Source organism: Anguilla anguilla, chromosome 3 (assembly GCF_013347855.1).
Source record: "Anguilla anguilla isolate fAngAng1 chromosome 3, fAngAng1.pri, whole genome shotgun sequence".
Classification (NCBI taxonomy): Eukaryota; Metazoa; Chordata; class Actinopteri; order Anguilliformes; family Anguillidae; genus Anguilla; species Anguilla anguilla.
Genome location: NC_049203.1, coordinates 22,530,388 through 22,555,552, shown reverse-complemented (window position 1 = coordinate 22,555,552; position 25,165 = coordinate 22,530,388). Strand labels below are relative to the sequence as shown.

At 42.4% G+C, this 25,165-nt stretch overlaps 2 protein-coding genes across 4 annotated transcripts; both read right to left on the bottom strand.

Moving 5' to 3' along the window:
• Positions 1 to 1,060: 1,060 nt before the first annotated feature.
• stk11ip (serine/threonine kinase 11 interacting protein) lies at positions 1,061 to 17,945 on the bottom strand. 3 transcript variants are annotated; one of them, XM_035411143.1, is made up of 26 exons: positions 17,747 to 17,945; positions 16,526 to 16,593; positions 15,515 to 15,717; positions 15,188 to 15,262; positions 14,896 to 14,991; positions 14,602 to 14,709; positions 14,377 to 14,448; positions 13,297 to 13,426; positions 13,048 to 13,151; positions 12,184 to 12,273; positions 11,357 to 11,398; positions 10,836 to 11,006; positions 10,472 to 10,553; positions 9,915 to 10,334; positions 9,221 to 9,426; positions 8,609 to 8,716; positions 8,252 to 8,432; positions 7,320 to 7,486; positions 5,973 to 6,261; positions 5,145 to 5,257; positions 4,585 to 4,682; positions 3,738 to 3,916; positions 2,870 to 2,954; positions 2,702 to 2,781; positions 2,264 to 2,487; positions 1,061 to 1,788 (listed from the first exon to the last, which is right to left on the bottom strand). In XM_035411143.1, exons 2-26 carry the CDS (start codon positions 16,590 to 16,592, stop codon positions 1,648 to 1,650), a joined length of 3,531 nt encoding a protein of 1,176 aa, XP_035267034.1. In that variant the 5' UTR covers position 16,593; positions 17,747 to 17,945; the 3' UTR covers positions 1,061 to 1,647. The 3 variants fall into 3 exon arrangements, with proteins under 3 accessions (XP_035267034.1, XP_035267037.1, XP_035267036.1); XM_035411146.1 differs by having other exon boundaries at positions 7,335 to 7,486; XM_035411145.1 differs by having other exon boundaries at positions 7,320 to 7,483; positions 17,747 to 17,944.
• A 903-nt stretch (positions 17,946 to 18,848) lies between these two features.
• LOC118224094 (SPEG neighbor protein-like) lies at positions 18,849 to 23,327 on the bottom strand. The gene is made up of 5 exons (XM_035411283.1): positions 23,309 to 23,327; positions 22,442 to 22,556; positions 21,696 to 22,003; positions 20,227 to 20,368; positions 18,849 to 19,379 (listed from the first exon to the last, which is right to left on the bottom strand). The coding sequence occupies exons 2-5, from the start codon at positions 22,549 to 22,551 to the stop codon at positions 19,241 to 19,243; spliced, it is 699 nt and encodes a 232-aa protein (XP_035267174.1). The 5' UTR covers positions 22,552 to 22,556; positions 23,309 to 23,327; the 3' UTR covers positions 18,849 to 19,240.
• Between the last annotated feature and the right edge of the window lie 1,838 nt (positions 23,328 to 25,165).

Sequence of the window (25,165 nt, the reverse complement as noted above, 5' to 3'; positions counted from 1 at the left end):
ATCAAAGCTCAATTGTGATGGATCCCACAGGGCATTTGAGACAGGGAAGTAAAAGCAGAAAACAATTAGCAAGATCCAAAAAATCTTCCCTGACAGGGAAGGTTGGAACTGAAACTGAAAATACCTGTTTCGTGTAAAAAAAAGTTTGAGTTTATTCCCCTAATTTGCGTATAAGAGAAGTCGGTGAAACCTCTCCACTATGTTGACTGGCCTGTTGGGCATCGTTATTCTGTAATTGGCCATAAAAAAATTGGGAGACAGGGGAAAAACAAATCTAGGTCTTGCGTTTTTAAAAGTTATTTTGTCCTTGGTGACATTTTTCTATTTGAGTATGTTCTTTCTTTTTCTATCCAACCTCTAAAAGAGAGACTCTCCTCCCCATATCCCACAGCACGTGGCTGCTGAACACTTGACACACAAAAGCAATTATCGAACACCTTTTAAAAAACAGAAACACAAGTAAATAGAAAAAAATGAAAATGGAAAAAAGAGCCAGCAACACCACAATGTCCAACTACGATCATTTTTTCAGCGAAGCAGTTTTACAACAGCCACGGTGCGTTTAGGTTTTTAGCGTGTGTGCATGTGTGGGCGCACATTGGGAGAGTTCAGGAGTTGAAAAGGGGTGGTGGTGGTGGGGCATCGAAGCGATAAAGGCCACTTTCCCTCCGGTGTACATACTGTTGCATTTGCATGGCGTGTTGCGCCAACTGCTTGTAGACTCCATATGACTTGCTATGGTGCCAAAAATTTCTACTAATCAGTTTAAAGACTTCTGCATTCTTCATGCTTAGCAAAGCAACAAGTTCCCCGTTGTTAGTAGGTCACACTACTAGACCTCATTTTATTAGCCATTTAGAGTATGTCAGTCTCACCTAAAGAATAATAAAGGGCTTAAAAAAAAAAAAAATTCTTCATGTTTTTCTCGTCAGATCTGCATGATACACATATTTTGAATTTTAAAGGGAACTAGGTTGTATCCCTGAAATCCAAACCCCTCTAATTTCAATAAGTTATTTTTTGTGATGAACACCACAGGAAACACTGGGTTTTATTTTCTTTTTTTTTAATGAAATAAACAAGCTGGAAAAAGTGATTCCTTTTTTAACTCATCAACTGATGAGGTACATACAATGTTCAAACTGTTATGAATACATTTGCTTTCTGTACATTATCAGCTTATTGGCGTTGCAATAAACACTCACACCATGAGTGTTAGGCTCCTCGGTGTCTCCTATGCATTTGGTATACTTTGCCTCTGGCCACTGACCATCAATACTACATATTTTGAAAACATAATTGAAGCTGAGAAGAATATTTTTGAAGAAACCAAGAGATTCTTTTGCAAGAAATATAATGCACATTCCATGGACTATCGGGATGCTCATTTCCAGGCTGCGCGGTTTGGGTGAAACACACAAGTCCTTTTTCCAACTGCTTTCCCTCAGTTTGTGACTGGATTCCCTTTCACTAACAATACAAAAAGTCCCTTATTTAAGTGCTACAAAAAACCCTGTGCTCTGTCTTTCAGAGGAGGCTACAAAACTGCACTCCTTCCTCCCAGACTTCAGAAATGAGGAGGAGTTTGTGGGTCCTGGGCCCAGAACGCGTGTCCGTCCAGACGTGTAGAGGCTGCAAGGGCAGTGCTCAGGACCCTGCTTCCTGAATGGAAGTCATCAGCCGGACCCCAAACATGGCCTCCCACCGGGTCCTGACCCAGTCCACCAGGGCCTGAGTCAGCTCGGCGCTCCCAGAAAGCAGCACCCATAGCCTCTCCTCTTTCTCCACCTGGACAAGAAACAGACACGCATTTAGACCTGATGTTTCTTCACCTTAACTAACCAAGCGGAGGCCAAAACCTGAACAGCTGGTCAGGGAGATGCTAAAGAATCAACAGTGTATGGCATACACAGTAAGACCTGCCAATAAAGAAGCTCAGAAGTTACAGAATGGCCTTATAGCAGGAGTGTCAAACTCTAGTCCTGCAGGGCCGCAGTACCTGTAGGTATTCGTGGTTTGCTTTCAATCAGGACACTTGAGAGCAAGTTGTGTGGACACATTAGCCAATCAATGACTTAAGCGAATCACTTGTACTGAAACACACCAAAAACCAGCAGATACTGCAGTCCTCCAGGACTGGAGATGGACACCCCTGGACTATAGCAAGCCTGTATCTGGGCAAGATTAATGTTGGCAAGGACATGTTGTAAATTCTTTCCCTCTCTTTAGCACGTTTAATGGCTTCCTCAAACCTGTATCTCACCTCATCATAAATGTTAATGTTGACTCTGCAGGGGTCACAGGCGAACAAATGGACCGAGCTGACACAGCTGATTGGCTGAGTCTCCTGAACTACGACACTTCCACTGGATGATGGGTGCTCACTGGGTGTTGCATCAGGCAAGCTCTTGCGCCATTGGTGGTCTTCGTTGAGCAGGTACAATGTTTCCGGAGTCACCAGTACTGTCACTGGGCTCAAACTGCCACCTGGGGGAGAGGGAAAAAAAAGAAACAGAAAGGTCATTTTAAAAAATCACAGCTGAGCCTTTCAAATACCAACAAGAAATAATGAAAGAACTTGTGAAAAAACATGTTCTCAAGAACCAAGAGATTAGCTTAACCAAATAGATTTGTTTTTCTTGAAGATTCTCAGGATAAATACTGAAAAAGAGCAGCCTTGCACAGCTCAGCTGTAACCTACCAGACATGATGAAGGCCAGGACATACAGGAACTGGGGCTGATAGTGCTCAACGTCTTGGCTGATATCGCACAGCAGTGACCTGTACAACACGGAAACACAGCATTATTTTTTGGAACCCATTTACCCTCAGGACCCCGACAGCACAGTTCAGCCGAGAACCTGCCTACCAGAGGTGGTGCTGTGGGTTCAGGCGGGTGCTGGAGATGGACTTGAGTTTGCTGTTGGATTTTGGAGCAAGTTCTTTCGCGATTCCTGAGAGAAAGACAGTGGTGTTAGCGATGTATAGATGTCAATTGCCAAAGCTCAAAGCACAAAGTACTTACCATGCCTCTATGAACATGTGAGCTTTCATGTTTAAAAACTTGGATGAAATTCTGGAGCTTGTGAAGGACAGGAAGTGACATCACATGGCTAACCAACGACTAAATTTCCAGACAACAAACACCAAAATACCATTCCAAACAAAAGGCACTGAAAAGTAATTTATAAGAAATTGATCATTTATTCATTATCATTTTTCTTTTTGACCCAGCTGTTCTGCCTCCAGGATGGTTACTGATTTTTTGTGAGCACGCAGTAGTCTTTCTCTATCTACAAATTTTAAGCAAAAAAAAAAAAAAAAAAAAAAAAACACTACCAAATTGTTTTTCACAGAAGTACGTCTCCCAACCCACACCACTTCCCGCCCTTCCTCATGTGATGTGTTTTTGTCAATCACATGGAAGGTGCAAGACCTTGCTGCTGACTTGACATCTTTTCAGCACCCAATAGACATCAATGGTGATGTTTTTTTTGCTGGAAACATTTCACATGGCCTCTGAAGTTTGGATGTCAACTACAGCATTAGGTATGATTTTTTATTACACCACGTCAGCACTGATTTCCATGACACTTAAAAATTTGATCATCGTTAATATGCTTCATTGCACTGCCCTAGTGTGTAGGTGCATGCAGGTGGCATGATTTTGCAGTGGCATGTGAACAGTGTGCAGATATATGCAGCATGCATTAGCTAGCAGTGGTATGCGTGCTTGCCTGTGAGGAGTCCAAAGAAATGCTTGCAGCGGGGGCGGTCTCGTACGAGCAGGGTGTAGGCAGACCCCCCATCTTCGAACTCCATGTGGATGCTCTGGGACCCAAGGCCCAACTCCAAGTAGCTGAGCTCAGTGATACGATGACCCCCTCTCTTCAGGAACACATCAGAAGGCTGCCTTCTGTTAGGAGAGAGAGAGACAAAGAGAATATAAAAATAAATTCAACAAAAAAAACTGTCAAAAACAACTAGACAACAGCTCCAAATTTTTGAAGCACTGCAGTAAAATTATACCCTAATATTAAAAAGGCAAAAAGCATGAGGACACCCATTTCATCTGTTTTAAGTTTAAATCTGTTCATCATCAAATTACCCATTTATTGATATCCTGATCGAAATCAGAAGAGCAGCCAAACAAATGTGATGCCTTTTCTCTACATGTCTTCATGAGATGCCTGACGCGATGGATGAGGGATGACATTGAGAGCATAATCCACAGAAAATGCCCCTGTGCCCCACTGGCCAAACTCTTGGCTAACAGTGAATTACAAATTGCGAATTAAATAATTGCCAAAGAGCTAAACCTGTAAAAGCCATACTAAAAGCCTTTAAACTAAATAGACTAAATATTCACAATTTTGATCCCATAAAATGGCTAATAATTCTGAACATTCAATACAGAAATCAATGAAACAATAGGGTATTAAAAAGAACAAACTTTTAAATCTTGAGTTTCCAAGAAAGCCTTATTTTCTTCCCTTAACATGAGCACTGCTGAAGTTGTTTTTTCTTGCTAAAAGAAGACCAGAACATTGAGGATGTATGTATTCTAGACAGTTAACGACTTACTGTGTTTCCATGGTAATCTCTAGGATGTAGATGGACTGGTCTGACACAACCAAGAGTGACGGAAACTCCACAGGGCTCCCAAACTTCACTGCGGACATCTGAGATAAGGAGAACACAGAAAGTGCACATGCATAAGCATAGGGAGAGCACACACGCGTGCACATACACATACACTCAAAAATACACACACACACACACACACACACACACACACAAAGAGTGCATGCATACGTGCGTGAGAGCGAGTGACCTAGGGAGGATATGTGGAACAGGGTTAGAAGACTAACAGCCTGATGCATATACAGATTCTGTGGCCGTGGTAACACATGGGAAACATGGAAGTGACAACACTTTCAGAATCTGTCCCGTGTCTGGGGGAAGTGGATCAGTAGCGGTTAAAAGCTCAGTTTATCCCTAAAAGCGGGCAATGTACTTCCTGCAGAAAAAAACCTTGTACAATCTAAATCACATAAAATTACCCATTTGTGGAAAACACAAAACTCTGCATTGACTTCGGCCCATGAGTTAATACATCCCCACGCCTCTCTGACCCCCCTTGCCTTGAGATGGCAGCGGAACTCCTCAGAGTCGCTCTCAAACACCTCCACATCAAGGAAGAGCTTCAGCCGGTGGTCTACAACCTCACAGTCCTCAGAGATCATGTCAAATGGAGCTGTAAGACACAAAGAAAATGCACAATAATTCCATGTTTCATTTTTTCCTCATCGTTTTCTTTACCATTTCAAAAAACCTTTTATCATGTTTATAATGTCTTGCGCATGGAGAATTCCTGTCCTTGTTCCATTTTCTCATGCAACATTTTCATTAAATTGCAACTCATAATTTTGCTGAGATGACAGCATCAGTATTCCCTCACTTTTTACATGTTAAAATATCAAGAACTGTATGCAATATTGACATGAATATTGACATCGACAGTAAACAGTGTATTGTTGAATTAGTAGCTGGAGTCAACCATTTCATTCATCTACAACATCACATGCGTACAGTCATAAAGTCATAAATGATATAATTAAAATCTATATTTTCATGTTAACCTTTGAACCTGTGCATTTTCCATTTCCACAGTCCATTACACTGGGAATTGCAAACAAATAATAATAATGGGCCTGTATGTGTCTACAGTAAATGTACAAAAAACATGTTTCCCTATACATTTCACAATAAAAACAAACTTTTAATTAACACACTATCCATGTTCCCCCAAAACATTAAACCCTAGACCATGTTTCATTATGGTACACATGTTCAATAATATTAAGGAGGGGGAATTCTCCTTCCCAAACCTAGTCTTCCCAGCTTGCCCTCCAACCGATTTCTACCCGAAACCCAGCTTGCCCTCCAACCGATTTCTACCCGAAACCCACCGGAGTTGGTTCCTTCCATGTTCAGATGCGGGGCCAGGAGGGGCGGGGTGGCCTTGGTGTCAGGGGTGCTGGTGTAATTGTAGCTGGAGTACAGCTCCTCGTTGGCAGGCCCACTGGGGGTTTGGAAGGCGGCGAGCTGGGAGGGGGGGCTCCTGTCAGTCAGGCTGCTTCCATCCCCATCCCCGATGTAGAAGGTGTGGCTCCGGGCGGTGAGGAAGGTGTCCGACAGCCCCGTCTCCATGTGAGCAGGGCTGCCAGTAGTCAAACTGGCCTCCCCTAATGCAGGGTCCTATAGACACAACCAGAACCGCAGATTGATGTAGGCAGTATAAGGCTGTTTTTATAATCTCATCATGTTCAGACCTGGTGCTCTACTATATCGTGTTAGTTCTTCATCACAGTTCATGGCCAACCAAGCAAAAGAGCAACTGCCATAATCATAAAGGATATTTAAATCAATGAACGACTTGTATGCACATGGGCATGTATGCACATTTCCTTGGCTTGCAGCATTCAGCCATTTTTGGCCACATCACATCTTGTATCATGGCACATGGGTTACCATTGATGTAGTCAGCCAATGATGTGCAATTTCATGCAAACATGAAATAGCTGTATAGCTTTGGGTCTGTAAAGTCACATGATATGAGTAGCCAAGGTGGGTGGTACATGGTTTCATAACGCATGTTATTTATAGTGTAACAAAATATTTCCTTGTACAGCCTATATGCTTCTATGCTATAAACTAGGAGCACATTAACCAGAGAAATTAATTAGGCCATGAATAATGATTAAATCAGCCCATGCATAATGTGCTCCCCATAGATCCATATTATTAACTGAGAATTTTGTCTACAAGGCTGTTAAAACCGTGAAAACAAAAGGATCTAGTTTCTTAATAGTCAGCAGTTCCTGAGCAACAGGGCATTACCAAAAACAATATCCCTAGAGCACGACGCCCAAAATGGAACAAAACCCCAAATTCAGAATGACGAAACCATTACAGATAATCAGTATAACCTCCATTGAATTGTACTCAATACTTTCTGCTTTACACCCCATGCCACTTTGTTGGAATTTTCACAGCGACACGGACATTCCATGTAAATTTGGAAAAGAAATTCCCATGAAGGCTCAGATCTTCCTAAAATTTTCTGCAGGCACACAGAGGGGCCTGTAGGTTATAATGCAGGGGTTCAACAGGCACACAGCAGTGAATGTTGAAGTTCTCAATGCTATTACCAACTGTCTACCATTCTGGCGTGTGGCACTGTGGAACAGTTCTGACCTACAGAGAACCTTTAGAACACACAGCTTCAAACGACACGCCTTCTGCAAACCACACACCTGGAGACGATGTACCTGAGCGCTGGAGTCATGAAAGGTGTAGTCGCGATTTGCATCATCCTCCTCAGAAGATCCCTGGACAGGAGTACTGGTGGAGGGAGCCAACTGGTCTGCCACCTGGACCACGTGATCACTGCCACACACGGGACAGCTGAGTGCACTCCCTGCTGGTACAAAAACAATAAATAAAATCTGTAAGCACAGACACCAGAACTCACCTGCCAAAACTCACCTCACAGTCGCGACCAGAAATCGGCATCCACTGAAAGAAAGCGGGGTCATATAGGCACCCATGACAGGAAGTAGGGTTAAATGGGCATCCACAACTGGAAGTGGGGTTATATGGGCATCCAAGACAGGAAGTGGGGTTATATAAGTTTAAGACAGAAAGTGGGGTTGCATGATCACCAGTGGATCTTCCAGTGGACAGTGACACCAAAACATAATAACTCTTTGAAAACTTCTAACTCAGGATGACCAGCATGGTCAGAATGTCACGTGCTATGAAGGGCCTACATTTCAAATGCAAACTGTTTTCCTGGAAGGAGACAGCACATTCTAACTGGTAGCATACAGAAACTTCAGTGGTTGGTGGCTTGTCAAGGTTCATTTGTATGGTAAGAACGTGGATATAATTTCACAGGCAGTGTTTTTACTTCTGTACGGAGTGCATTTTTACACGCACTACGATCATTGTGCAATCGGAAACCCTAAAAGTATATGGCAGGTTTGTGCCAAGGAGGAACACCACCATACTGTTAATCAACCTTGGCCAGACTGCAATCTGGCAGGCTAACTGGAGCCAATGAAAAAAATCTTATAAACTGTAAGTGGAGGCAAACAGCAAAAATGTCACGTAGAATCGTGATAAATGTGGCTGAGCCTTGGACAACCTAACTAAAAACAATAAAGTAAAGTGTAAAAAAGCTCACCGCCATCGGCTTGTCGGCTCTCATCCTGGTCCCCCAAATCCCTTCCAGTAATCTGCTTCGCCCCCTGCTGGCAGAACTCAGCACAGCACTTCAGACACTGCATGCGTTCGATCTGCTGATGGCCTTGCGGAGCCCTGCGCTTATTTTCCTCCACCGCCTGAAACAAGATGTCTGCCAAGGCCTGGAGGGCACACGGGAGAAGAACAGTAGCATCCGTAACGACACGGAGAAAGGCAGAAATGAAGACCGACGCTACAAGGTAGGAACAAGCATACAATCAAATCTGCGCTCGTGTCAGTCATCATACGCTGGCCGCGTACTCGAGATTTTCAGGCTGAACGCTGGGGTACCACGCACCTGCTGCATTTGCTCGGGGTTCTCGTCCAGCATGACGTAGCGCCGCTGGCGTCTCGTGCGGTTGATGTAGCTGAAGTGCAGATCCACGGCCGGGAGGCGCGTCTCCTCCTGAGGGGCGGAGCAGGAGAGACGGAGGGATCAGGGCAAAGCGGACAACGCGGACAGGGAACACAGGGAACTGTACTGGCGATGAGAACTTCAGTATAATTAAGAGGAAGAAGACGTCAACGCGTGTCGGCGAATTCCGCTCGCATCGATTCTGAACTGAAGAGACCAATGGGTCCCTGGATGAGGATTGGCTGGATTGGCCTGTGAGGTTAAAGCAGCAGTAACCAACCCTGTTCCTGGGGATCTATCATTCTGTAGGTTTTCATTCCAACCCTAATTTCATTTCAAACCCACACCTGACTCCACTAATCAGTAGTTCAACAAGACCTCTAGCTGTTGAACGAGGTGTGCTTTGTTAGGGTTGGAGCGAGACCCTACAGGACGGTAGAGCTCCAGGAACAGGGCTGGTTACGACTGGGTTAAAGGCTCCAGGAGTGCCTGTTAGATATCAGGGCCATGCCCTGTGTCAGGACTGGGCCTCTGCCTTCCACCGTGTCCCCTGACCTTCTCCGTCCAGGCGGCCAGAGAAGTGGTGACCTCACGCAGGCTGTCCAGCTCCAGCTTGGTCAGCACACGCCCACTCTGCATGTCCACCTCCAGCATGTGACCCGACTTCACCCGCAGGAACAGGGGACCCCGGGCCGTCTTCATCCCCTGGTCTTCCTCTCCCTCCGACAGCACTCCCACAAGCAGGGGTAGGCACAGGTCCACTGAGGGAGAGAAACCACACTGTCTCAGTAGTTTTCCTTTTTCAGCACATCACCACTAAACCTCACCCATCAACAAAAAAACAAATGAAATGTTATTAAATGAAATGTTGTTGTGGGCAGCTAACAATGTAGCACAAAGGTGGCATTGAGCTTGAAGCTCCAGCAGTGAGAACCATCTGATGTTTCTCCAGTTGCAGTAAACCGTGCCGCAATTACCTGAAGAGAAACAGCCTATATCGCTGCCACCAACAGAAACTACACACCCCCAGCGCACACTTTCTCCCACCGTTTCACCCCCACACCATCACACACTGCATCCTGGCCCCCCCACTGTCTTACATTACAATCTGCCTCTGCCCCAAACCCCCCCACCCCCCATCCCACACACAATATATCACCCTGCAAACCATATCATTCAATCTCTCCCAAAAGGAATCTGCTACTGCCAAACACAGAAGAATATAACTGATGCAGGGCCACCCACTCACCCCCGAGCTCTTCCTCCTCCTCTTCCTTTTGGAGGGGGGTGCTGCCGTTCCCCGGGAGCTGAATCTCCCCCGCGCTGGTCTCCAGGGTAGAGTCCGTGTTCTCCACCCCGTGCCCAGGCCACCGCAGGGTGGACTCTGTGTCGGCCTCCGGCTCCAGCCACTCCTGTTTGGGCTCAGAGGTGAGCAGAGGGGTGGCGTTCTGCTCCAGTTGGGACGGCGGCGACACCCGGTCAGGAGGACCCGCGCTCTCTGAAGGGGGGGCGGCACAGTGGCCGTTCACGACCCCCGGGTGGTCGGGTTCCGAGCGGCCGGCTTCCCGCGGCTTCTCCAGGTGGTGATGGTAGAGCAGCCAGTCTTCACCGAGCTGATGGCGGAAGGTCTCCATCCTCTCTATGTCCTTCTGGTGATGGAGCACAATGTCTGAAGGAAACCAAAAATGCACTTAAGAACACTTACACACTCACACACACAAACTGCAGTTACACTCATAACCAGATGCACAGGCACACAGTCAACCGGCAGTGCAGACAGCCACTTCCTCGTAGGTAAATGCGCACCCTGCAGACTAGACTGGGTCCTGAGGTCATGGTCTGTGTCACTGGGCTCCGAGATGCTGGCTCTCCTCACTCTGACTTTAGTCTGAAAGCAGAGAATCCACGGGGACACATCCTCAGGCCAGAACGTGTTTTAGGGTTCGGACAGGGAAATTGTGATGACTGCATATAAAAACAGGATCGCTGCTTGAAGCTTGCAGACTAGGAATGCGACTGCATCTTTGGTTAATATATGCGCTGAAGGAACTGTGGATACGGTACAAAGGAAATGTGCATGTTGCAAAATAGTATGCCACTATTACTTATTCGTATATTTGTTACTGTATGCCCTTATTTGAATTTCAATGGGGGGTGGGAGGGGGGTTACCTTGGATTTCTTCCTGTGCAGAGGTTTCACTGGCGGCTCACTGAGACACAGACTGTCACTCATCTCCCCCGCCCCACTGGACACCTCCTGGGGGCTCTTCTCTGTTGCCATGGCAGTCTGGGACATGGTCGGTGGAATCTGGCCAATCACTTGTCCCAGCCTACGCAGAACCTGGAAAATGCACACACACACACACACACACACACACACACACCAATAATGAAATTAGAACCAGCCATCATGAAATCTCAGGTAAATAATATTCAAGGGCATGAAAAATAGGTCTAACCCCAGACCCTAACCCAAACTGAATCATATTCCCGACAAAAAGCCTTAAGTGAAAATAAAAATTGATTTAAAAACTAAAATTATCATAAAGATGAAATATGCAAATATACTTCTGCTTTGTACAACAGGTTGAATTACGTTTTTTTTTTTTTTTTTTTTTTAAACCCTCAAAATTAAATGGTCTGCGACTCATACCGTCTGAGAGGAAGTGTAACTTAAAAACGAGCACTCACCTCCAACTCACATGATGAGAGGAGGCAGCCGTCCAGATTGAGCTGGGATGCGAGAAACAGAAATATGAAACATGTTCATGATCAAAATACATCTGAGCCAAAAGAAGGCTGCCTGGAACCCCCTGCTATTATCTATTAGCAGCTGCCCTCCTGAATCCATTAAACATGCTTCCCAGCACTCACAGACCAGCGTGCTCATTAAACTCTGGAAACTGACTGTCGCAGAACTTAAACTGTCAATAGCCTACTTGTCTAGCGACACTTGTGCAACACTGGCTCTCAACTGCAAGGCAGCTGCCTGTGAAATAGCATTTAAAAGTGTAATACAGCATACAACAGATCTAATTAATACTTTCAAGAGAACTCATTTCATGCAACTTAATTATCATTACAAATTCTTGTTTGTTTGTTTAAGATTACATTTATTGTTTATAAATGGGCCTTTATTACTCCTGAGAGTACCAACCAATGTTCTCCACCACTACACATTGTTCAGGATAAGAACAGATGCAATGAAGTTAATGTAATGTGATGTGATGACCTGACCTCCCATTAGTATAATGTTAGTAGCCTACTTGGCAAAAAAAATAAATCATTATCCAGTAAGCTATCTAATTGGACCACTGTAACACACAATATCTGGTCTTGGTGAACTAGCTAGCTTAACAAAGGGACCGTAAAAAAAAAAAGTTTTGTTGCTTGTGTATCTACTGGTCCCTCAGCTCCCATTAAAGTTCATCAGAGGCCGCTGTGTCACATTCAGTAATAGCCAACTACACTCGGCCACCCCCTGAAGCCCTGCAGTAGTAAACGGGTGAGTAACTCACTCTGCGGAAGGCTGCCTTTGGGGATATGTGACGCACAGCACAAAGACGGTGGTTCTTGTGAAAGTGCAGCGGGTTTCCCTCCAGTTGAAGCTGAGACAAACAGATAGAGACAAGGTACAAGAGAAGAGTCGTCACTCTGACACCGAAAAACAACACATGAACTTGTGCCCTGTGTGCTGTGTGTTTTCCTTCAAACACAATCCTCTGCCTAAAATTATTCAAGCTAAAACTAGACAAAGGTGCAGAAGAGACGGTTTTCATGGTAAAGGCTCAAGTGCTGCATTTATAGCTGAGTATTATTACTTCCTACAGGTATAGGAAATACAAGCATTGAACATGGCAGCAGTAGCTGCAGTCCTTACATTCTTGCTATCCCCTTTGTCAAGGGCATGGTACTTAACCTGAATATACATCCATAAATGGATTGTATGTAAAGAAAGTAATCTGTGTAAATCACTCTGGATACAAGCGTCTGCTAAATATATGTAAATGTAATATTCATATCTATACCGAATACCACAGAAATACAGTATTATTGTGCCTACACTACACCGAGTACATCTGTATACTACAGTATCACTACATAAGCACACTATATTATCATTATACATGTAAAACACAATTTCAGTATCATTGCAGTGTCACATTAGTATTACTATTATTATTACTACCCTACAGTAGGATACGTGCACAGCAAGATGATTATGTAGCTAGCATAACGGCAAGAAAAATAGATTTCAACCCGACGAGCCAGCAATAAGAAAGTAACTGAGCAAGGCAGCCAGTTAAAAACATGCCAGTACATTAGCCTGCAGTGCATGTGGGGTTCATAAGAGGGCACTGTTGAAAAAGTGCTAGCCTCACCGTGTTGAGGTTATGCAGCAGAGACAGGGGGGCCAGTTGGGAATGTTCCATCAGCAGGTTGTAGGCCAGGTCAAGGTGCTGCAGGGAGCAGAGCTGTTCCACTCCTGCAGTTTAAGTGGTGCATGTGAACAAAACGCACGTAAATATCTTCCTCAAGAAACAATACAATACACATATAGGTTAGGTTAGTCTGCAGTGCCTTAGTACCTTTAGCCTTCCCAGGCATTTCAAACTCTTCTCTCCTCTTACCGTTAATGGTTTCCAGCTCGTTGTTCCTGAGAACCAGTTTGACAAGCGTGGCCCTGCAGCTGACCGCCAATACAGGCACCCTTTGAAGAAAATTGTACCCCAGGTTCAAATGCTGCAAGTCACCCAGTGGCTGTAGAAAGAAGAACAAGACCAGGTCAAAACCTAGTATATGGCTGGACCGGCCGACCAACGGTGTGATGTCATAACTCGGCCGACCAACTTAATCACCCACTCATTCAGTCACTCAGTCAGTCAGTCACAGACATGAGCGTTTTGTAGGCCGGGCCCCGCTGTTGCAGTCCAGCCAATAAATATAACCTTTAAACATGCCTTTTTGCTCACAAAATGGTCATAGAAAAAGAGACACCATTCATCTCTGATTACTAATAACAGCCGTCTGGCCGGTGAAACATTACTGCAAAGACAGAGGCGTCAGAGGATACCGGTCTTTGAATGGTCAGTTTTATGTGTGACGGATATGCACCACACCGGCCCTCGGTACAGTACCCATTATGGTATAGCAATTTATATATTTGGACCAAACCATTTGTTCATGGTGCACGGCACTGCAGTTCCTTATTAAATTAATTAAAAAATATAAAACTAGATCAGCTAAAGTTGCAGGAGAACGTCTGTTTGCACGTGACGGCACTTTCTTCTGTATTTTCCAAGTCACTGAGAGAAGGAGCATAAGTTTATTAATCTTCTTAATTACTTAGTCCATTTGTAAGCCTTTCAGGGTGGGCTGTTATGGTAAACTGAGGTAGAGTATCAAGGACTGTGCGAGATTGTCTTTCGTATGTGCTGTATATATTGCGGTACGTGAATGAAGAAGAGGAGGATAGGACAGGATTAACAGTACCAAGAGTCAGCACTACCAATATTTTTGTAAATGTGCTGAATCACCAACATCGCCATCCATTCGGCTGACTATGGATAAACCCCCAGCTAACCAACACCCTGTCTTTACTTGAATGAGTAGGAAATCACAAGGCAAGGCAAGGCAAGGCAAGAGGGACTTCAGAAGACCAGGAGATTTTCGCATCAAAATGGACACGTGCTGCTAGCTCTCCAACTTACCTGCAGAAACTCCCCGCAGGTCTGGATCCTGTTATGGCTGAGGTCCAAGGACCTCAGCACGTTCAGTAATCTCTGTTAAGAGCAGAAACAGAGAGAATGTATGCTTAATGGTAGATGATTTGAATCATTAGCTACTGAAAAAAAAGAATCACAGCAGCTCACGGAAAACTCAACCCTTAATCCTGTGACAGAAAGGCCCTTGGGCGCTGGGAGCTGGGGACTCACCAGAGACTCATCCAAGCAGCTGATGGAGTTGTAGCTGAAGTTCAGCGTGTGCAGCTCGAGCCACGGCAACGCTGAACTGAGATCCCCTCCACACAGAGACAGGAGCTCCTGTCACACACACACACACACACACAAACATAAACACGCACACATGCACACACACACACACACACACATACATACACATAAAGGGTTATTCAAGAAAACATTAGAGCTTTTTACAAAACTGACACAAATGAGCACTATCCTTAATAAATCAGTCCCCATGTTTCTGAAAAGCTATATATGCTGTACCTGTAAAGAGCAGAGACTTCTAGAACAGATGAAGACCTGCAGCTCAGAGTAAACAGCCCGCAGGCCCTCCAGACAGTGAGGGGGGATGCGCTTCAGCTGTTACGTGAGAGAGAGGAAAGAGCATCAGGGACAATGTTACACTCACTCAACCCATTGCACACACTATGGGTTTGTTTTAACTCACTTTAATTGCTTGTGCCCTTAAACAGACTATGTTTGACTGAATCTCACCAAGTGGCACAAAATAATGTAGATAAAGCAAGATTAATGGGTATGACTCTTCATACTGTACCTCCAAGTATCTGAGGGATTTGAAGGGGAAGATTTTCACAGCCGACTGGAGCCTGACGCCAGGAGGATTAATGAGCTGTACATAGAAGATCGGGAGGAAGAGAAAGAAACAGCTATACCATTTAATGACATCAAAATGAACTTAATGTAGATCAAATCATTAGAATTCTGGATGTGTTGGTCAAGACCGCAGATGGAATTAGAGCAGAGAGAAAATTTTCCTCCCCACCAAGTTTCTGTAATTAAGAGAAGTTCTCTTGGTCCTACGACAGGGCCAGGGAAGTGAGAGGAGAGGTAGGAGGTGAGGCAGTGAGGCAGAGGAGAGTACCTTGAGGGAGATGGTTTTCTGCAGCATGTCGAAGAGGAACTGGACTTGCAGCATAGCGGGCGTGTCAGGTGGGTGTGACGCCAAGGCCAGGAAGCCGTGCTGATTGGTCCGCGAGTGGAGAAACTGCTGGAAGAGGCGGGTGAGATGCTGCAGACAGCTAACCTGCAGAGTCAGGGTGCTGCTGCCATCCAGTACAGAGTCACCTTCACCACAGAGAGAACAAGACTTATTAGTCATCATAGACACAACAAACGACACATTAGCAGGAGAAACCATGTCTCAGAACTGGTACAAAGATACTGGTCTACTTACTGGTTTCAAACAACATCAGGGTCCTATAGGTTACCATGTTCGTGACCTAATATGAGGACTTGTTGTGTCAGTGAAACAGGTGTATTGCTTCAAGGTTTATGACTGCTTACAGTATAATACCATCCTGAACATATCAAGCAATTCATAATACTTTGAAATGGAAGAATATGTCAGAAAGACACATACATGCTCATAAAAATGTATTCAGGGCCATCATGTACAATTCCATTTCAGTTCAGCACGTTGGGTAGCCTACCATAACTCCAAACTGAGGTAACGCATCAACAGTATTTTAATCAAGTTTCTCAATATTTCAAAATATTCTTCTTGAACACAGGCCTTCCAATTAGCAGAAAGAGACAAAAGATTAAGCGTTATTTTAGAGTGAATTACACCAACTGTCGTAAAGGATCCTAGCCCTATAGGTCACCACTGTCCTTGATCACCAATTTGGATGCTAGGGTCAGGCTGAACTGCAGGACATATCACAGCATTACATATGGTCTGCAACTTGGCTCAGATGTTGCTCCACTCCATCTAGCATGTTATGTTTTATGTAACCTTAAATGTAACACTGGCTCTTTTCTGAATGCAAAAGACACTCCCTAATGCAGTCGCAGGCATTGCAAAAGCATATTTATAGAACCAACAAGAATGAAACCAAAGAGCTAATTAAAATAACACAGTAAAATGAGGTACCATCATTCCGCAGCAATGTAGCCAGAGTCCGCACAAGGTTCAACTGTCCGCAAGAGGGCGAAGACATCCTGTGTGCGATATTAAGGGTCAATGCAACATTCGAAAAACTGCCATTGGGTGTTTAAAAAGAAAAGTCACTTCTTCATAAACTTCAAGCCTTCGGATTTCCACATTATGCCACATTCCACATTTAACTGAATGACAGTCAAACGTGACTTAACACCACGGTCACATTTTAATATGGAAAAATACAATATAGTCATTGGCATTATTATTATTAGTAGTAGTAGTAGTCATATTATTATTGTTATTATTATTATTATGATTGTTGTTGTTGTTGTTACTACTGCTAGATTCAAGAAACATGTAGGGATGTTTTGCTATTATGTTTGGCATTTTGGCATGTAATATCCTGGAGGAGCAAGAGGTCAGATCCATATGAATAATAACGTATTGTCTTGTACTTGTCAGCAATACTTCCTCTAATGAAAATTACGGCTTACAAAGGCATGTATGTTTCCTTTTCATTAATCAACGCTGTCACTTCCACCCCAGTGAAACTATCGAAACAAGTGTGAAATAGCAATCACATGATCACCATTTCTGAATGCTCAATAAATAAAAAAGCATTACGCCAAATTCTGCATCAAACAGAATTCAGTACGCTGAATGCAACATATTCAGATTACAAGGTTCTGACGGCGTTCTGCATTTTCAGTATACATCTAGAATTCTTACACCGAAAAATGTACATAATGCAATAGCAACTGATGTGTACCAATATAAACATTAAGCAAATTTATTTAAGTTAGCTAGGTAGCTACAGTAGCTACTTCTATCGACTATTGTGGCCGGCGTCCTTTGGATTGATCCTATCTCGTCGGACAGGATAGCCATTTGACGTTAACGTAGTTACAACATGGGCAAAACACAAAAAACAAAAGCTAAAACGTTATGAGTATGTGCGTCACGAAACGAATCAAACTAACTAGCACCAAGTTAAGTTACACGTTAGCACGCTAAATAGAAGTTTGCCAAGCTGCAACTGATTTCATCAATCGCATCCCCGAATACGTCTTGCAAATATTAGCTCGTTTGGTCGCTTTGTTTATAATACAATTCAACAGGCTAACATACAGCTGTCAAGGTAGCTAACAAGCTGGGTAGTGTTGGATAATATAATAGCTAGCTATCTTTCAAACAAATTCTGTGCTGACATACCTTATCGGTCTGTATACACCAGCAGATGTCCAAAAGTGGGAGAAAGGCTACAGTTTATTGACGCTCTTCAAATTCGTTTTCCCAATTCATTTGAACTAGAACTACAGTTCTGTGACAATACCAAACGTTTCCAAACATTCACCTCTTCTGACTGTTGCTGACATTTTCAAGCCAACGATGTCATGTTTATACACTTCCTGAAACTACGGTGGCCGTAAAGTCGAAGATGAATTCTTAATTATAGCTACGATATTTCTCCAGCCAAATTAAATTGTGATCAATGATTCAGGGACTTTATTGAAACTTTGGTTTCACTTATTTGCAAAATGTGAAAGTAAAATCTCATCTGGTTCCAATGTGATGAAATTTCAAACCAAATCATAAAATGACAATAAATAAATAAATAAATAATAGTCAGGAGAGGCCCATTTCTGCCTGCATGCTTAAGTGAGTGTAATAAGCAATTATGAGCTGTTTAAAAGCTAACGTGTAAAATAAACAAATAAATAAATTAAAATAAAAAAACAGAAGGGGATTTGAGTCTGATAACACCTTTTTGTTTCAACACTGGTCAGATACTGCAAAAACTGAAACCAGAATGGCCATATTCTGCTTTTTTCAATTGTCCTTTATCACATTTTTGTGACTTGCTTCAGATGCAGTGCTAAAAATCTGAAAGGAAATATTTGTCTGATACTTCTTTAAGAGCAATGCACAATGCACTAGAATTGGGTTTACAGGATGCTTGGTGAGATTTACCATTGATATGCAGAATGAAGCAAAAGCAGGAAAGACCAGACAAAACAACTGCAGTTTCATTTGCTCTGTGAAGTGAAAGTGTTGAAAGTGTAGAGAATGACAAACAAATTCATACATTGTTGGAAAATTATGTGTTGCAGGCTCTGCCATTGTAATGTTGTTATTTTAACTCTCCTGTCATAATTAATGAATGAATTATGTAATTTCTGTTCAGTACCTGGCTATATTTATATAGTTATTGTTACAAATACAAAAAAGCAAAAGATTTGAAATATATGGTAATAAAATTGAAAAATTATGAATAACATTGTATAGAATAACAAACTTACTCAAAAAGCAGACACTTGATTAAAACGTTTATTCAGTCAGGTAAAGCTGCAGCTAATACATGAGTGTTTATTTAGTTTCCAAAATAGAAAAGTTGCACAGGATTCCAGGTAACTGAACTATATTTGCAAACGCATATTTATATAATAATAATTTGAGTATGGTACATACACCCTAATTTGATTGATTTGTAGTGAATCCTCCTTTAAAAAATCTGAGCAGCTTCAATGTTGTTTAGGCCAGAGAAGCCTAAGAGACCTTTTGCCAATAGCCTGGAAGATCATGACAGAAGCTAGCGGACGTATTCAGGCAAGGCTACAGAAACACAAGAAAAAAAGTGGGTGGGTGTAGGGGAAGAGCAGGGCCGTATTTGAACAGTGACAGAGAAGAGTGTGTATTCTTTACACCTTATTGGACGTCCACACGGGCAAACGACTGGTCTACTCCGAGATTGTTCTCTACAAAGATCTCGTATTTCCCCGCATCCGATGGCTGTGCCTTTTTGATTGTCAGGGTTGTGTTCGTGTCCCCTATGTCGTAAAATACTCTGGAAAAAAAAGACAAATAAAAGTTACATACATATAGTGACATATGCACAACTGCAAATAGTAAAATTTATTTCACATTTCAAGATGTTAATTTCTATATTAATTAAGCTGTTTTACAATCAATTTTTTTTTTTGTATTTTTCTACACCACAATAGCATGTCATGCTCATTGGTAACAGACAATTTGTATTGTCACAGTGAATGAACATTACTATTGTATCATTTGTATTGTTAATTTGTACAGCATGCTTCCCCTGTAAAGACCAGCTCAAAAATAGGATCTTACACACTCTATTCCAGTAATGCTGCAGTTCAGTTTCCTGAAAACCAAAAGGTTATTATACGGCCCACTGCTGGAGGATTTGGTTATTTCCAATGTCATCAACAAAAGAGGTTTGTTTTTGTTTTTTTTTGTTTTTTTACCAAAGAGATTTGTTTTTTCACCAATCAGTGGCAAAGGAAAACCAGCTCATTTTACAAATATGTTTGTATCCCTGCTTGACCCTTTACTGATACTGACTGTATTGTATAAGTGGCTATGTTGGCATGTCAAATTAAGAGTAACATAAATTAAAAAACATTTGTGCTGGCAGCAACACATCCTTACTTAAATGAAGTAATTTGCTAGTTAGTTGGTTCTTGCTGTGCTGAATACTCATTTTGGAGGGCATACACCCCTTCAGTCAAATAAATGTTGTTATTTTCCCAGTTGTAAATTTGGAAAAGGTAAATCCACATTTCTTTTTATTATGGTTTAATGAACAAGTTTATAGTAAAAAAAAAAAAAAAAACAGTGATTGCACAATATCTATAATTATTTTGGTAATTAGTGAAAGGGTCACTAACCTGTCATCCTCCTCGATATCCTGCCCATCCTTCATCCAGCCCACATCAGGAGGTGGCTCCCCGCTGATATCAGCCCGCAGAGTCACAGTCGATCCTTTCTTCGCCTTCACAGTTTCTGGCCCTTTTGTAATTTTGGCAGGAACTGCAGAACCAGAAACCAAACCATTATTATTCTCTTCTCCATGCAACTCCCAAACAGCATCAAATTATAAAACATGAAATCAGAACATAATAAACAGGCAGTGTACTCTTGCCAGTCATGCTTTGAGGGGGTTTAGACCAGGAAATACAAATATTTAATTTGTTTGAACCATTGCAAGACCAGGCCATTCATCCCATCTATCCTTGTTTACCTACAGACTAGAGCAGTGGCTTCCAACCTCAGTCCTAGGGGGCCACTGTGTATGCTGGTTATCGATCCATCTACAATTGTAATTCCAGAATTTTAACAAACTGTTAATTTCTCTTCTTTAGGTGTTTTTCGTGTTTAGGGGGATAATTTATCCTCTTAAGCCACATTACGTCAAATAGCTATGCATGCCATGAAGAATAAAAGTCTGATGTTTGCATTGTGCTTATTGTGTCATATTGCAAACTATTACATAAAAAGATTTTTTTTTTTACTGATCAAATTAAAGATGAATCATTAGGCTCCTAATTGGTCTAAGCATGGACACAGGGCCACTAAAACTAATCATTTGGTAGATAATGTAGAATTCAAAGACAAAGCAAATTACAATTGTGTTAATAGGTTTAAAAAATTAAACACGTTAATAAGCCTAATTAAGAACCAATTGAGTCTTGGAAGTACTTTTGAAAGTTTGGCTGCAACTGAGATCGTGGTTTGCAATCACAAGAAACCAGTGTGAGCATATGAGTAGCTCAGCGTCAGCTAGTTAGCATCAGAAGAAACAACATCTAGCTGTTCATACATTTTGCGTCGGACAAAAAAGTATGAAGTGATCACTTCGTAACAGATTACTAGATTATCAGGCAAGGCAATTGTCAGACTGAAGCTAAAGAGGCTGAATTGTGTGTAGATTGACACGTTTCAGCAGTGAAGAAATAAGTCCTAGTAGATAAACATTAATAAGGGAAGTGGATTGCTTAGAAAATTATGCACTTGTCAGTGATTGATACAACTTTCAATGTCATTACATGATCTAATGCCTTATGCTGAAACTTAACAAACATATAAAAAAAATCTGGATGGATTGATAGCGCTCAATGTAAGCAGGAAATCATGAAATTTAGATTTTTGGCCTTAGTATCCCTTGAAACCCTCGGGCACTAAATTGAAGTAAATTTCTGCAGCCCCCTTGGGCAGAAAATAAAACCTAGAACCTTTGCAGACATTTGAATGTAATGACTTGCTATATTCTAATAAATTGATCAGTTGATCATAAAAAGTATCCTCAACCCAGCCTTAATACTGATTCACAGTAATGGATACACTCCACATTACACACCCTCCACTTTGATGCAGGCTGAGTCTGAGGTCTCCCCAAAAGTGTTTTTGATGGTAACGGTGTATTTCCCCAGATCTGCGAGCACCCCGTCCCGCACCACCAGGGCCACCACGTCTGGGTCCTCAAAAACGTATCGGTACTTTGGCCCGTCCTTCAGCTGCTTGCCGTCCTTGGACCAGACGATGAAGGGGTCAGGGAAGGCGCTGACCCGACACTCCAGCTTTGCAGCACTGCCCTCCAGCAGCACCACATCCTTCAGCTCCTGCAGAACCTTGGGGGGACCCTTCTCCCTCAGCTCCTTCCGTGACCTGAAACAAAAAAATGTCTGTTTCTAAAACAGCGTAGTCTAGTTGCACAATACTGCTGGGGGTATTGGATGTTTGTCTGCATTACTCAACACAAACTGAATAATGAACAGACAGTTATTTAATGGAAAATGCCAAAATAGACAGATTGTTTAGGGGCAATGTCTATACTGAGACATGCCTGAACAGAGGCTCGTTCAGGCTCTTAAGTCAGCAGCCTGAAAATGAAGGCTAGAAATAGAGGGTATAGAAACAGAGGAGATAGGGGAGCTTGGATGGGTGGGGAGCAAACCTGAACTGAGGAAATTTTCATTCACTCAAGACAGTGAGGGTCACTAGATTTGGACATCTTTTTGAGGAGAATCCCATTCAGTAAAGCAGAAAAATCTTTAACTCAAGAAAGTTGAGGCTGAAAGTGGAGAAACTGAGGAGGCACAGTACCGGTGTCCTCTGTACGATGCCTGGATGCGAATCGCTGCCTCTTGAACCTTCGGATCATTGATATCAAGAAGGCATCCAGGAGGAGGAGGTGCGACCTTGGCTTTGGACATCTGGAAAATACAAAGAGGACCAGCTCTATCTCTATATTTCCTATAAGGAACGTCCTGTGGCGTAGGCTAGTTAAGCCAGCTGTTGGTCTTAATGAGTCCTCCATATCCCTACACTAAGACTCGGGAATCCTATCAGATACCAGACTGCTTATTCATTGCCTTCATGAGCACCATTCATGTAAAAGACCAGCCTGTCAGCACAGTCATTCTGTCACCCATGAAAGTGCAGGCCTGATTACTCTAATATGTGTGCGTGTATCACCTTAAGGAATAAGGGAATTATTTTTCTATTTTTTCCTTTTATTTTTTTTTATGTTTTTTTCTGAATAATTTTTATTATTCTCTCCTGATTGCTGGGTATCAACCTGTTTGTAAATGGCTCTATGCAAAATTGTTCAGCGATTGTTCTGGCAGAAATGACCTCTGTGTGGATGAATTATGTTCGACAATGTTGGATAAAATGTATGGTTGTACAGTAATTATTTTCATTACACCCATGAACACATTGCCTTCAAACATTACTGATGTTTAAGTTGGTTATGACCATACTTACAATACAATTATCAAAATAAACAAAACAAAAATACAAAATGTCTCATGGCTAAAATGTAGTCACAATTATGGGGGGAAAATATTTTTTCCCAAACACTATTCCACATTTCTCAGGTTCACATACTCAAAGGTGACATGATTACACCTGGTAAGTTACTACTTTCTAAATGACTGTATTCATTTAAAAGAATAAAACACTTACCCTGGTGTCCTCCCTCTGCAAAAGAAAGGCTGAAGGTGGCCACCCCCTGGATCTGGTCTTATAACCGCTGCTTCAGAGGGACTTCCTGTTGCCAACGGGACTGAGGGAGGAACAGGAGGAGATGGACAGACATTCCAAGACAGTGCTTGCCCTTTTTTGGACCAAGGAGACTGCTGCCTGGTGGGGCGAATAAAAAGACATGGCACCCGCCTCAGCTCCCGAGAAGCAGCAGAGCCTTATATAGCCTTCACATCAAACGCCCCAGAGGAGACCAGGGGATTTGGGGGTAGTTAAATATCGTGAATTGGGGGCAGGGGGTTGGGATGAGATGAAATGTGAGTGCTCCCCAGTGAGGTATCAGCAGGTGGGCCTCAGTGTGTTTTGGGAGAGGAGTGTCTCACCCCAGATTACCCCTTTGGCTAGTGCGAAAGCCAATGCACTGCTCCGTCTCGCCTGCAGCACTAGCACAAGCAAACGCACTGGCCACCAATTCACCGTGTTCTCGTTCTGTGAAGACCAGCTTTCACCAGGTTTATAGTCAGATTCGGTCGGAAGACAGCTCTAAACCTGAGAGCTGATTTAATGTATGCATTCTGAGCTCTTTGTCAAGCTGTTCCTGTCAACATTTCATTTGCATTGCATTTTCTGTTCTGTCATGGTGCATATGAAATTATAATTTTATTTTTTTACCATGCATTGTATACATCACTTCGCAACATACACACTGAAGAAGAAGACTTTATGTTGATCTTCCAAATCTATTTTTTTTTTTTGTTTAGTTTTTTTTTTATTTGTTTTTTTTTTGGGGGGGGGGGGGTGATTGGCTTCCATTCTTTGCCTTCAACTTCCACACACTTAACACGTATCTCTGGCATGTTGGAGGTGGAGCTTCTATTGCACTTACAGTAACATATTTGTTTGAACCAATGAGTGCATTTTTACTCTGCAGCAGGAGGCTTTGATCGGTTAGATCACTGAGTCATGAACAGCACATGACTCCAGCTCAGTCTAGGGTTTCCAGTCACTAGTTTTAGTCAATATATTATATCCAAGTATGTAGCATAATGGTGGGGGCTGGGCAAACCAGTACTGCAGTAAATTTGGCAAATAGTTTGCTTTGAAGAGTTTACTATATCAGGTTTATAGATCTTGTACCTTTAACTCCAAGGTACAGGTCTACACCAACTCTGAAGTTGTAAGTTTGATTCCTGGAGGGAGACTGCTGTTATACCTTTGATCAAGGTACTTAACCTAAATTGTTTCAGTAAATATTCAGCTGTATATATGCAATGGATGTACATTATATAAGTCATGCTGCGTAACAGTATCTGCTACACGACTTGTATAAGAAAACAATTGTAGCATTAGAATGTGCACAATTCCAGAGACACTACTGAATTCCAGCCATTTAAGAGCAGCTGCATTTTGAAAAGCAAAAGTTTTTTTTATTGAATACAAACATATCAACAGTTATATTTACATACAAAAATATTCATCGTGTTTTGAAGACAAATAGCAGATATAAAAAGACTTTAAACAAGGGCAAACATTGACATTGCTCATGTCTCCCATATCTGTGATCACTCCGCTTTATTTTAGACCTGAAGTTATTCCATCAAAAATAACAGCATACTCCATAACAGGAAATGTGTATTTTTGTAATAATTCACTGCAATTATATAATTGGCCATTTTCATTAAATAGTTGTGTCACAGTTCTGTTCCAGTATTTAAAATTGGTTGAAGGACTTTATGAAAATGCTTTCAACGGAAAAGGCAGCTACAGCCCTCCGGGTCTATGAGAAGAATGGTCATTAAGGGCCCTGGAACTTTGTAAGATCTTATTTGAACAAAAGGTGAA

Excerpts from the sequence above, each read along its gene's own strand:
- stk11ip (XM_035411143.1), bottom strand. The coding sequence starts at position 16,592 with ATGTCTTCGCCCTCTTGCGGACAGTTGAACCTTGTGCGGACTCTGGCT. Across the intron at positions 8,433-8,608 it reads ACCCCGAGCAAATGCAGCAG|GCCTTGGCAGACATCTTGTT; the intron begins GTGCGTGGTACC and ends TGTGCCCTCCAG. Across the intron at positions 2,955-3,737 it reads TTTCTTTGGACTCCTCACAG|GAATCGCGAAAGAACTTGCT; the intron begins GCAAGCACGCAT and ends TCTTTCTCTCAG.
- LOC118224094 (XM_035411283.1), bottom strand. The coding sequence starts at position 22,551 with ATGTCCAAAGCCAAGGTCGCACCTCCTCCTCCTGGATGCCTTCTTGAT. Across the intron at positions 22,004-22,441 it reads GCATCGTACAGAGGACACCG|GTCACGGAAGGAGCTGAGGG; the intron begins GTACTGTGCCTC and ends TTTTTGTTTCAG. Across the intron at positions 19,380-20,226 it reads GATATCGAGGAGGATGACAG|AGTATTTTACGACATAGGGG; the intron begins GTTAGTGACCCT and ends TTTTTTTTCCAG.